Source organism: Melospiza georgiana, chromosome 13, assembly GCF_028018845.1.
Source record: "Melospiza georgiana isolate bMelGeo1 chromosome 13, bMelGeo1.pri, whole genome shotgun sequence".
NCBI classification, from domain to species: Eukaryota; Metazoa; Chordata; class Aves; order Passeriformes; family Passerellidae; genus Melospiza; species Melospiza georgiana.
In genome coordinates, this window is record NC_080442.1 from 9,310,702 (window position 1) to 9,323,535 (window position 12,834).

Genomic DNA, 12,834 nt, shown 5'->3' on the forward strand with positions numbered 1-12,834 from the left:
GTAAATGGTATGTCTGCAGGGCAAAAGGGAGTCCGGTGTGGACATACCATCCCATTTCTGCTGCCACAAATTGTGAAAACTTCATCAGAGACAGCTTGTAAGGATGCAGTAACATAGGTCAAATTAGAAACTGAAACTTAATTTCTCAAAAGCAGATACCTCTATAGCATCTTTTAGTGAACCTGCTAGCAAGAAAAATGCAGCTGACTGCTCAAACCGTTGTTTTCCCAACAAAGCAAAAGCATTTTTTAAAGCAGCTTTACGCCATCGGTCTTCATTGAAGTTGTGGCTGAAAAAGGCAGTCATCTTTTCATCATGCTGGGACCTGCATAAAGAAATGCAATGTATAGAGCTATTTATTATGTACCTTGGCATACTATCGCTTGAACAACATTACTTGAAATTAAACTCTACTCTTGAATGAATTCTGCTTTGCATTCCTGGTTCAATTAACATTTAATCAAACTTCAAGTTAGCAGAACTCACCTAAACAGACCCCACACCACTGCCTTTTTCTTCATAGCAAGGTAGAAAAGGGCAGCATCTAAGGCATCATTGTTCCTCTGGAATGAAGCTTTCGCAACCTGTAGTGAACAAAGCCTACTATTATTGATGAAAATATAAAAGCTGCTGTTAGCTAAATAACCTGTGTTCTTTGTCACAGAGGATGGCAAGGTAGACTGTGTTATCTCTACAAAGCAGCAAAGTAATTTGTGAGAATGTTTTATTACTACGTAACAGAGCTCTACACTGCAAATGCTTTTAAGAGTCAGAAATACAGCACTACTGCAGATAGCAACCCCTCTCAAGCACAGTGGGACATTAGCAATGTGCAAATAAAAATATTTTCTTTAAAATTGTTACAGTAACTCATACTATTAGGTGAAATTCCTCTGGCAATCCATTATTTAAAGATACTTAAGCTAATAACAGTGTTTCTTGAATGAACACTGTTTGGGTTTTATATAGGACTCTCATGTAATTGGATTTGGAGTACTAGATAATTGTTTTGCTCCTGGATTCTTTGAATAAACTGTAATATTTAAAAATGTATTTTTACATTAGATGGCTAGGAAATTTAGTATAGTAGGCACATCTAACAGCATGGAGCTAGAGTTTGTAACCAGTAAAAAGTACCTTCTCAATGCACCTTCGGAGAGTGTTGATATTCCTGACCCACCAACCAATGCCCATCGCTCTCAGCTCAGACCACTGTGGGTCTCCCTTCTGGATAGCAGGAATCATATTGATCAACTCCTCCTCGGCCTCAGAATGGAAAGCCCATGCAAAATGGCAAGTTGACAGGCCTAAACAATAACATGAACCGGTACAATTCAGAAGACTAAGAGTTGCTAATAAGTAAATGGAATATTTCAGGGATGCAAAGTGGGGCCTCCAACCCAAGAGCTGGGTACATCTGAGAGACACTGATTCCCTCAAAAGCAAGTAGAGCTGTTAAAGGAACAGCTGAAGTATCTTTTTGCTTGCTAGGGATGTCCTCTACTCTGTACTTCTTTCATAATTTTCCAGTATTCCATTCAAAACTATACAAGATTTATACTGAAGGACAGAAGGAAAAATATTCTGTTATCCCAGAAGCAGACCCATTTTGGGCTAGAAACCCTTCTCTCTGCTCTTTAGGTGGTAACTTCTTTGCTTTTTGTGAAACTTTTTTTATTTCACAACATTTACTCAGATTAAGCAAAAAAAAACCAAAAAAAACCCAGCTGTGATGAAAATAATAGATATTCTTTAAGATAAACCCATGCTTATGTAAGGAAATAATCAATTACCTATATAATCTGTGTTTTATCTGGTTGGGCAATTTGTTCATGCCCCAAACTGGATAGGCCAGAATCTTCTATTCTAGAGCTATTTACAGTGCATGTAGGGAAGCCTACATCAAGCCTTTGCAAGATAATGGCCTTAATGAAATTGAAAATATGCAGAGAATAGAAATATGACGTTATAAATGAAAGGTAAGCAGATGTTGTGAGGGTTACCTTGGTGGAGCAGCTGGACACGGTACAGGGGAGGCAGGGATGTCAGCAGGCAGGTGTGCAGGCGCATGGCCAGCAGGTACCGGAGGCCACATTCATCCAAGGTATCTCTTCCTGTGCCACAGGAAACACACTTTTAAACATGCAGCTGACTACAGTAGGCATGGAGACAATTTATCATAATATTGTGTGAGGAATGTATGTCAAGGCTGCTGAGAACCTGAACTACAAGTTATTTATTATGTATGAACTACAAGTTCTTGCTTACATCTGTTTTTCTTTCCTGCTGTATCTAACCTGAATAAGTGATGCTAGCTTTCAGCTTTGTCATCCCAAAATACCCAAGGACTAAGTTTACCTTTGCTGAGAAGAATAAGAATGTTAATTCAATAATATGTCAGTTACTAACCTGAGTAATTCTTATCTCTGTTCTCATCTAGTTCAGTGCTTGTCGTGGCCACAGTGTCTGCCAAAGCTACAAGGAACATCTGCTCCAGTCGAGTGAGGCCTGGCAAACTTGAGTGCATCAGGTGGCTTGAAAGGACACTGGCGTGTTCTCGGCCAAAGTAAGTTGGCCCATACTGTGACAGATTAATAACTTTGGATTTACTCTCCCTCTTTTCAGGCTCGAAATCTATAAAGTCTTCGGTTGTAACAGGCTGAACCTGGAACAGATCTGAGTACTGATCCTCTGCTTTTCTCTTTGCATGGTCTTCAGAGCCCTGAGGTATTTTAGAAGTTTCTTCGGCAACATAGGTGGCATCCTGATCTGCAGCAAGCAGTGCGTACAGCGGCAGTGGGGGAATCGAGTCTATCTCTGTGTAGTCTCGGGTCCCATCTTTCCCAGCAGTAATGGTGTCCTTGGCAGTGCTGCCACTCACACTGATGGTGCGAGAAAGATGGCGTTTAGGACCAGTCCCTTCTCCAGCTTCTGTGTCTTTGACTATTGCAACTTCTCCTGCAATGCATTTAACTAAATGCGACAGAATGGCTTTGGCTCGGCGAACTTTACCCAGGTCCATCAGTTCTAACAGCTGGGTTGGATGATACTGGGGTAGAGTAGGTGAAAGAACATGAGCAGCTTCAAAGAGGCCCCCATCTTGAATTACAGTTGGAGTGCCAAAAACATCATCCACAACACCTGCCCCATCAATTACACTGGTCTTCTTCACCACTGCGCTTGTTTTGAATGGATCTTGTGTTGTTGAGTCTTCAGAAGGAAAAACGTCGCTTTCTCCATTACCAAACTTGACTGCGTGTTTCCACTGAGCATAAACATGCATTTCACAGTCCATGCCCACCACCAGTATTCCATCTCTCACCCAGGATAGAGACACAGGCAGGGAAGGAGTACCATCCACGGATGAAACCAAATCAATGGACCTCAGCAACACCCACTTTGACTTCACACCTTGTTTTATGCTCCCTCCTAGAGGCAGGGTGATGACAGCTACTCCCTCTTTGCTGCTGGTTTGATCTGTTACAATCCCTGAAAGCCTTCCATACATGAAGATGTTGGCACCCACTCCAACTGTCAATATATGTGAACCATCTTCTTTTGAAACCCAGTCCAAATGCACCAAATGCTTGATACTGGGCACCAGGTATTTGTCTTTATTCAAAAAAGCATCTGACTTACTGTAAACAAATAAATTACTATCCACGCTGACCCTTGAGTCAAGAACACTTCCAACCTTTACTAAATCATCCAGATGAATTGTCTGTTCCAAAACCCACTCTGATCCTCCAGTAGACTCACATTCAAGAATACAAACATGCATGGAAAATTCTTTGGAAACAAACCCATTATGCTGTATGGGTTGTTTGTATGCTACTGCAAGACGTCCTGTGTAAGAACAGCTAACAGCAACCGGCCTTCCTATTATGCTCACTGTACTGCTGTTGTCTTCCCCTTCATCATTCATTAAAGGCCATTTTCTCCAGTGGTAGGTCTCCTTCTCCTCAGCTCTGCTGTTCAGGTCAGTCTCTACAGTGCATCTCCAGAACCGCACTCTGTTGTCTGAACAGGACGTTACTATCAAATACGGTGCGAGGCAGACAGGGTATATTGATGAGGAACTCAAGTGACCTGAAGTCAGAACAAACATTTGCTTTTAGTAATACACAATAGAATGCCTTTATGATTAAGGCAGATATAACACTGTCTACCTACTGCTAGAGAACTTTACAACGTGGTGTTATTTTTAAAATTTGGATTTGGATAAGGGCAAATAATATCAGAGCTGGTAACAGTCTTGCAGCTTGAACATTACCTATTATCTGCATTTCTGGTCACTATTCAAAGATAAACTGGTACTGAACTAATTCAGAGAAGAGCGCTTAGAACAATGAGAGGAATACAAAGACAAACAGAAGAAGGTGTTAGTGCATCAGGTAAAAAACCCACTATATATCAAACACAGGAATGCTGGCGAATGAGCAACTGGGTATAAACTGTTCATTAACAGATTAATACTAAAACTTACATTTCCAACTATTAGAGTGGTAAGTTTCAGGAACAGCATTCCTGTGGGGACTTGATACATTTACAGAAGAGTAACATGACATGGGTATGATGATTTGAAAGCACCTTTTCAGTCCTTTGTGTTTTCTGTATCAGTAAATCAGAGTCTTACAGGCTGGGGAGATACAATGCTATAAACCAGGAGATAAATCAGTGGACCAACTATATAGCAAAAATTGTAAAAGTTACCTGCTGAAGGAGTTGCTCTTACTACTTCCACACCAACAGGAAGATCCAGGGGTTGGCTATACACAAGTCTGGAGCTCAGAATGAGTTTACTGGCAGTCTGAAGGTTAGCAATTGATGAAGATCGTGGTATGGGACTTATGCCAGGCGATACATCTGGAGAAGAATCCACAGTCTTCTGTTCAGGTACACTAAGCTTATTATCTGCTGAAGATGCTTCAGTTGATTTTGCTATATTAAAAAATGCCAGCAGCGTTAAAAAATTGTTTATAGGGACAAAGCATTAATATCTGATAATCAAATTTATTTGTTTTTACAAGAGCTCAAGTTGCACACAAAATCATTACACCATGTGTGCATGCTGTGCCAGTTTTATTGCATGCTGTGACTATTCATTTAAGACATCCATAACATTCTGAAATACTGATAGTTTGAAATAAAGAAGCCACTGCTTAAGTACATTCCTTATCCCATCAACACATTTTAATATTGTTAGTAGTTTAAAATGCCATCAATATTTGTAAGGAAGTTTACTGCTTCTATTACATTGATATATTATTCTGAAGATTCTTGATTTCTAGGCTTCTGCTGGGCAAAGGTGATACAATTTGTTTTATAATAAACCACCAAAATTTGTTTTATCTTAAGTAATATGATAGAAATGTCAAAGAAAATTACAAGCACCCACTCACCTAAACAGGCTTGGACAGATTTGAGATGAAGATGCCACATTTGAAGAACAGAACAGCCACTACTATCTTTTTCAATTACAACCAGGTAGAACTTCTCTGAGAAAGGTGGTGGACGATACCCTGTAATTTACACATCATATATAAAATATTTAAACATATATATTGATATAGGGTCATGAAATTTATATTTAAACTAAACAATTTTTCCGTAGCAAAAGATGCCCTAAAAACTGACAATAAAATCCCCATTTTCATCTTTGAAATAAATGGTTAGATTATAAAACAAAATATTGAAACAGTATCATTAGCAGCATGCATCAATTGACATTTTGATTACTCATGACAACAGAAGAATTACAAAATAGATACTGACTTACAGACAATCTGAATATTAATGGGCATATATAATTTATTAGATATTTGCCTTTCCATTCAGTTTGAACTTTTTTGCCAGATTATAAAGACTCTTCTACCTGTCTTCCTTTTTCTTTTGAAGTTTTAAGTCTACTACCAAACCTTCCAGTGATTTTCCATTGTGTTAACTTGAAAGCCAGATATATTGGCATCATTACCTGCACCTACCTATTGATGCAGAAAATGTGCTTCTATTCTGTTCACATTTTATATACGACATAAACACTTTGAAAAATGTACTTTGTCATACAAGCTGTTTCACTCCAGGCTATTAGAAACTCTTTGTTTAACACCATTTAGCAACAATTCCTATGAGCAATACATGACAGCCATTTCACTAAATTTTACAGATTCTCATTTAAAAGTAAATTACCACATGCCAGCCAGATTTTAGTATTCCCGAAAAACATTTTTTGCTACCAATTTAATTCATATTAGTTAGAGTTCATGCTATACCTTGTGATGGCTGGAAAAATATCTCAGTTTCCTTCCCTTCTGCATCCTCCTTATGTGGTTTGTATCCCAAAATGAAGTCTTCTTGGAAGACATGAAGCAATTGTGTGTTTGAGCCACACTGAAACATTGAGCAACTGTTATGCTTCCAGAACAGTACAGCAATATTTAGTATTAATGCAATTAATTATTTCCTCAGTGCAATCTAGCTACCAATGAGGAAGACTTTCTTTTATAAAGTTTAAAGTTATCATCAGAAAAAACAAATATTTTCCTTTCTTATTATGAACAGCATGTTCTAGAACTCATCATTTGTATATTGAAATAATTTCACCAAGGTCTGCCAGGACAGACAAATTCTGTAATAATACTTCTGCTGCAGTTATTGACAGATTAATTAGTATCTGATTTCATTTTTCATTTTCATCTATTCATTTTTATTTCTTTGGTGTTGAATAAATAACAGTGGCAAAAAGTCTCAGACTTTTATCCCACTTCAGTGGAAGGACATGTCTGCAGCGAATTGCTTGGGAAATCTGAAAAAGGGAACAAATTGCAGATTTTCCTTCTCTCAGATATCTTAACATCTGTCTTTTCTGACAGCAATGTATTTCTTCACAGTAACTCCACCTCGCTACAGAGAAGGCTGCTCATGGTGAAATCCTTCCCTGCTGGTAAGGAAAAATATATCCCTAAAATAGAGTGATGGCAAAGTGATGCTGCAAAACACTTTTTTTTTTTCCCAGAGAAACAAGATGGTATTCTTTGCACTCATTTATAAAAATTATAGGAAAATGTTTTGTAAATCTGAACCTAAATTTGAAGATTTTATGTTACTGATACATGAAATACTGATACAGAAATTTATTGACAATATAGAAATACTTATTTATAAATGTCCAAACTCCATAGTTTTCTAATTAAAATTGGTAAAACTCACTGTTTTTGCAAGCTGCTAACAGAAAACAGCATTGGAGCATATATAGTATATATCATCAAAATAAGTGACTAAGAAGAAGGTTCAGTTATCCTACCTGCTCATTGATTGAGAAGTATAGCTGTGTTAATTAATAAACTTATTTTACAATACAAACACAAAAAGCTTGAAGTCATACCTGGCTATCATTCTTACATTCTTACATTTTGGATAGTCAGATCCAATTTTTAGGTTTGGGCTTTTAAAAGTTATTTAAAATTTATTTTTGGGTTTTTTTGTGTTTGAGGGGATTGTAATTATTTCCTTTAAATTATGATACCATGGAAATCATTCTTTAGTAAAGTTGTGTTTTCTTCAATAATATGCTTAGAAAATATAGCTTTACTCTAAAAATGAACTTTGAGCTCTTAGCAGCTAACAAAATTTGGCTTAGTAAAATGCTCAAGGTACCTCAATATTCACAAAAATTCAAAGCAGTCATTGTCACCCTAGAAAAATGTAATGTTCTTTTATGCCATTTCAACAGATTAGGCTAATTAACAAACAAAGTTATTAAACACCCTTATGTGATACCCTAGAGAGTCAACCATTTATTTACTTTGTTAGTTATTGCATCAAGCTCAATGATACATCCTGGTCGAGCAGTAGATTGTTGGCTCACAATATTAAACACCTCCCCAATAAGTTTCTGAAACAGAGAAAAATGAGTAGAATTAGTATATTTTTCCTTTGGACAGAAGAAAATTGCAGTTGCTTATGATAAACTGATGCTTCGATTTTTTCTTGTTGGCACAAACTGTAACAGAGTTCTTGCAGTTGTCACTTTGACACTCATGAATAATGTATTTATCAAAGCATGTGCACTGTTGTGAGTCAGTAGCTCTTCATGGGGATGAAACACCAGTTTTTATGGAAGCTAAATGTTGCTAATTTAAAGATTTATCCTTGCATAACACCACATAATGTGTCTGTGCAATGAGAAACAATATACCCTTTCACTTCTCTTTCAAGCTTTTGTCACAACATGTAGAAAACACCTTCAGTACAGCTTATATATAAGCTGAAAGCTCTATTGATTTTTGCTGGAATGTTCATAGTCACTGCTCCTAGAACAGATTCTTCAGACTGATCTGAATACTGACAGGCCTTGTCTTGCAAGATGGTTTATAAAATAACAGAAGAATGGGAAAAAAATTGAAGATGTGTTTCTTTATACAATAACAGTACAAGGTCAGGTTTTACTTTTCCTAAAGTCACAGAAATGAAAGATAAAAAGAATGAAAAAATTAGTTATTGAAAAAAGAAAGCTAACATGACCCTTAGCTGATTCCCTTATATCCCACCATCTCTGCCCTTCCTCATATATAGATGTAACTTAGGTGGATACACCTCAGCCTTGCTCTTCTGTTTTCCTTTTCCCTCTTGCTCTTGACTCCCCTTTTCTGAGAGGACAAACTAAGAAATCCTATTTTTCCTTTTCCTGCCTGCCACAGCTTGGAGAAACTTGTTTGGGAAATTTTGGTTCAGTGCAGACACTTTTAGTAGTAATAGCTGCATTTTTTCTGCAAATGCTTAAAGAGAGCTGCAAAATGTGCAACTATGCAAGATGTAATACATAAGATCTATACATGGAATGGCACAAAAATCACACAGAACTAAAGGAAGGCAAACCACTGGAAGGGGGCAAAGGTGAGTTACATTAGTTGTATTTTAACAGTTTCAAACCAAACCATGTAGAACTTACAGATGATTCAGGGTCAGATAATTCATCCAGAAGCTTTCGTGCATCTACAACAGCTTGATAGAGCCTCAGGTTTTTGCCATCTGATGCAACAAAGCAAGCACTAGCAGAGTTGCAATAGGTACCTAATAGGAGACACAAAAAAAAATCATGAAGAAAAAAATGGCAGTCAATGGTACCAAGCAGTCTATTACAATCCTCACTATGTGAATATGCTTCAAACATAATTTTCATCAAGCATTGAAGCAAAAAACCTAAGCAAATGTGTGCATTAATACAACATCATTTGAACTTTGAAATAATTCCCTTTCTGTTCATGAATGTACCCAGAACTCCTCAAAAAGGTTCAGCAATCTAAGCTGAACTCATGTATGTTTACAAACACTATTCACACATGCCCCAGTCTGTAGTACACCTAAGGGAAGGCTGCCATTCTTTACTCTGGTGATGTTTGATTTGCTGTCATCTCCAGGGCATTGCTTGGAAGAGCCAACTCCACATTCCCAAGGTTGTCACAGACAATTCAACGTAAGAGTGTAAGGGGAAGCTATTCAGCCATAGCTTTCTTCTTTGTTTATTGACCCTAGGCTCTTTACATAAAATTAATCTCTATGAATATTCCCTTCTGCCCTGCAGTTGAAGTGCAGACATAAAAGTGGAGGGAAAAATAGATATGTCTAGAGTTCTGAACAAGATATGAAAAATTTAAGAGTGTCTTTTTTTGTTTCTCAACAGTACATACAACAGGCTTTACACTGTGATATCCATTTTCCTCCAAACTACAAGAATGCAGCTCATTATTTGTGTTTAGAACACTTTGTGGGATACAGACAGCCCAGAATGTTACTATGTAAGTAGAGAAAAAGAATTTGTTTTATTTTAAATGAAATATATTATGTATTTATAACTTTGCATTAGTATAAAATTTAATGCTACACCCACAGTACAAATGGCTTTTAGTACTGTATACAAAGATGACAACTACTACAACACATCTTTGTGACAATTAGAAAATAAGTATCTGTGTGGCTTCATAGAGTAACATTTGTAGAAGTAATTTTCTTAATTGCAATGGAAAGCTCTAAAATTAAAAACATAAACTGAAGAATTGGCCAAGGGCATCATACATCAGACGTTGTACAGTCTGACCTCTGAAAAAGTGTTCTTTGCAGTTCTGTAAAGTTAATGTAGTTTATTTATTTATAAATATCCTGGGTTCTAACTGGGCTTTTGTAAGCTTCTGGTGGTCTGAAGAACTTCAGTACTGTTTCAGGACCTCCTAAGCACTTTTAAGCCAGCATTTTAAAGGGATTTGAGCCAATTTAATGCCAGTTTTGGCTGAAAATCTTCCCCTATAGTTCTGATGTCCAGGTGGTCCAATTACTAGCTCTGTTCAAGCCAATGTCCCTGCAGCTGCACGTGGCCAGCACCCTCAGCCATCAGCACACTTGCATTTGCAAACCACATCAATGCAGAGAGCACTCAAGGAAGCTGCCTGAAGCACTGGGGAAAGGCAGCATCCTGTTCTCTGTGGGAGCAAGGAGTGCTTACTCACACAAAGGAGTTCCTGAGTGTCAGCTGATCCACAGCGACTGCAGACACACTCAGACCACTGCAAGTGATTTGCAGTAGCTTAAAACAAAGTAAAAATGCTTAATTTGCATAGTAAAAGGAAATTTTTGAAAAGTAAATGTAAATACACTCCAAATAAAACAGTAATTTATTGTAACACATTAATTCTACAACACACAGTGTTAACTTTATATGGAAACATGCCAGGTACACTCACCAAGGCAATAGCTGGGAATGAGTGTTGGAAGCCAGGCTACATTAGAGAAAGCAGAGGTGTGAAGAGAGTTAATTCGAGCCAGCTCAGACACTCCTCCAGTGTAGGATAAAGGTCCTATGGGGTCTACTCGCCACAGAATCAGCTCACTGTAGATTGCATTTGGGTCATGGAATGTACGGGTTGCTGCATTCTTAAGCTGCTGCTTAGAAGAACCTCTCTTATGCTTAATAGGATCCATCATCCTGTTTATCCTGTCGGAGTCCCAGGAGGTGTCTGACTCAGGAGTTAACAGAGCATTGTGATGAGAAGATGTCAGCAGCAATGGTAAAACAGAATGGCAGGCCAGATCATTGAGGTGAAAGCGGTGTCCACAGTACCGGAACTTATGGGATACAGTTAGCACAGTAGTGAAAGCTGATTTATCAGCAAAAGTAACTGCCCACTGGTTTAGAGAGCCATCTATGTGTTTGGAAATCATCATTACCACAGGAGAAATTATATTCACATTTGCACTGTCCTGGGCAAAGCTTGGTCCTTTATTTGCTAGAGTATTATCTGGAAAGTCCATTGTTTTCTGCTGTGCAGCACTGCTGCTGTCTTTTACAAAGACGGGGCAGGCATACATCATAATATTTTTGCTAAGGGAGCTAGCATCTCCAGATGGAAATGCAACAGGAATCCTAGAAGAAAATGAAACCTAAAAAAAAGGAAAAAGAAAAAAATCAGAATATATGAACTCAGCTTCAGCCTGAATAAACGTTAGCTATTTTACAGGAAGTACTTAAACAGAATTCCTACTGATATTCAGCTCTAAAGCAAAGGACAATGTTAGCATTAAAAATAAAACCATTTCAAATATGCCATACCTGAACTTGTCGAAAGATGCCTGGAGTGTGTTCATCTAAATACTTCACATGCCACACTAGAAAGGTCCCATCAACAGGATGGATAGTGAAAAGCATATCTGGATTCCTGTTCCATTCTGTTAGGAGCAAGTCGATTTTCCGGTCCAACAAAACTGTGGGCAGAGGCAGGCGAGGCCCTGCTAGCAGAGATGTTTTGGGGCTTCCCTCTCTTTCTCCATCTTCATGTTCTGAAGAGCCTGTACCAGTCCCTGTCTCTGATTCTCTGTCTATAGACAAATCTGCAACAGAAATATGCCATTTTTTGCAAAGACATCCCTATCAGTTTCCATTCAACACAGAATTTTTTAATCTGCTAGTAGTACTAGCTGGTCAGAACTAACCAGATTACTAACCATGATCTAACTTCATATGTAAGCCTTTTTCTTTTTCTTCTGTTTCTTCTTCCTCTTCAGCTTCAATATCAAAATCTTGTTCTAGTTGTTGTTCCGAAATTTGTCTTAGATGCTGCATGAATACTTCAATAGAGGATGTAAAATGAAATTCTTTATTATTCAGCCAGTGGACAACAAAGCCTCCACTTCCTTCATCTGTATTAAAAGCAGTTCCAGCCAACACTGAAGGAATATCTGTGGACATTTTGAAACAAATAAAAAACCTATGTATTAAACCATATAAAGCTATGTATTAACCACTCATCTTTTTATTCACATATATATATATGTACATATACACATTTCACTTATTTTAGGTATAACATAATTTGTGCCTGCAAGATTAAAAAGGTAAAGATCAAGATTTTACATCCAATTGTAATGAAAACAGTAAAGATATTTTAAGGTCAATACATTTACATGAAAATTTATTCTTATGTGAATGGTAAATGATATTTAGTGGTTCTAACTGCTCAATTTCATATGTTGCAGTGTTGACTTTCATGTATGGATTTTAGGTAAAGAAAGTCACTGCTCCTTAATCTTTTCCTTCTTTAAAAATGTTCTGCATTATTCTATAAAAATCAGCTGTTTTCCCACTAAGAGACTCTGATAGTCTTTTTCAATCACTACATTCTGCAGGATGCAATTACTCTATTCATCATATACCATGGCCCTCCAAACCCAAGAATCAAACACCAACCAGACTGGAAATTTATGCTTCTTTTGCTTTCTGATCTGCAAAAATGAATTTCATTTGCTCATAAAGATTCTGAAGGTATTCAGAACAAATTCAGCTTC

General features: G+C 37.4%; 1 protein-coding gene across 2 annotated transcripts in view; it reads right to left on the minus strand.

The window, feature by feature from the left end:
• The window catches only part of DMXL2 (Dmx like 2), a 47,581-nt gene that overhangs the window by 19,720 nt on the left and 15,027 nt on the right, over positions 1 to 12,834 (minus strand). For both annotated transcript variants that reach the window (XM_058033545.1, XM_058033544.1), the window contains exons 10-22: positions 11,995 to 12,228; positions 11,603 to 11,880; positions 10,737 to 11,433; positions 8,951 to 9,072; positions 7,805 to 7,894; positions 6,273 to 6,390; positions 5,403 to 5,522; positions 4,714 to 4,941; positions 2,410 to 4,089; positions 2,004 to 2,114; positions 1,138 to 1,307; positions 487 to 584; positions 160 to 325 (exon numbers count right to left, since the gene is read on the minus strand). In XM_058033545.1, coding sequence (XP_057889528.1) covers positions 160 to 325; positions 487 to 584; positions 1,138 to 1,307; positions 2,004 to 2,114; positions 2,410 to 4,089; positions 4,714 to 4,941; positions 5,403 to 5,522; positions 6,273 to 6,390; positions 7,805 to 7,894; positions 8,951 to 9,072; positions 10,737 to 11,433; positions 11,603 to 11,880; positions 11,995 to 12,228 — 4,112 coding nt within the window. The remainder of the gene's footprint in view (positions 1 to 159; positions 326 to 486; positions 585 to 1,137; positions 1,308 to 2,003; positions 2,115 to 2,409; positions 4,090 to 4,713; positions 4,942 to 5,402; positions 5,523 to 6,272; positions 6,391 to 7,804; positions 7,895 to 8,950; positions 9,073 to 10,736; positions 11,434 to 11,602; positions 11,881 to 11,994; positions 12,229 to 12,834) is intronic.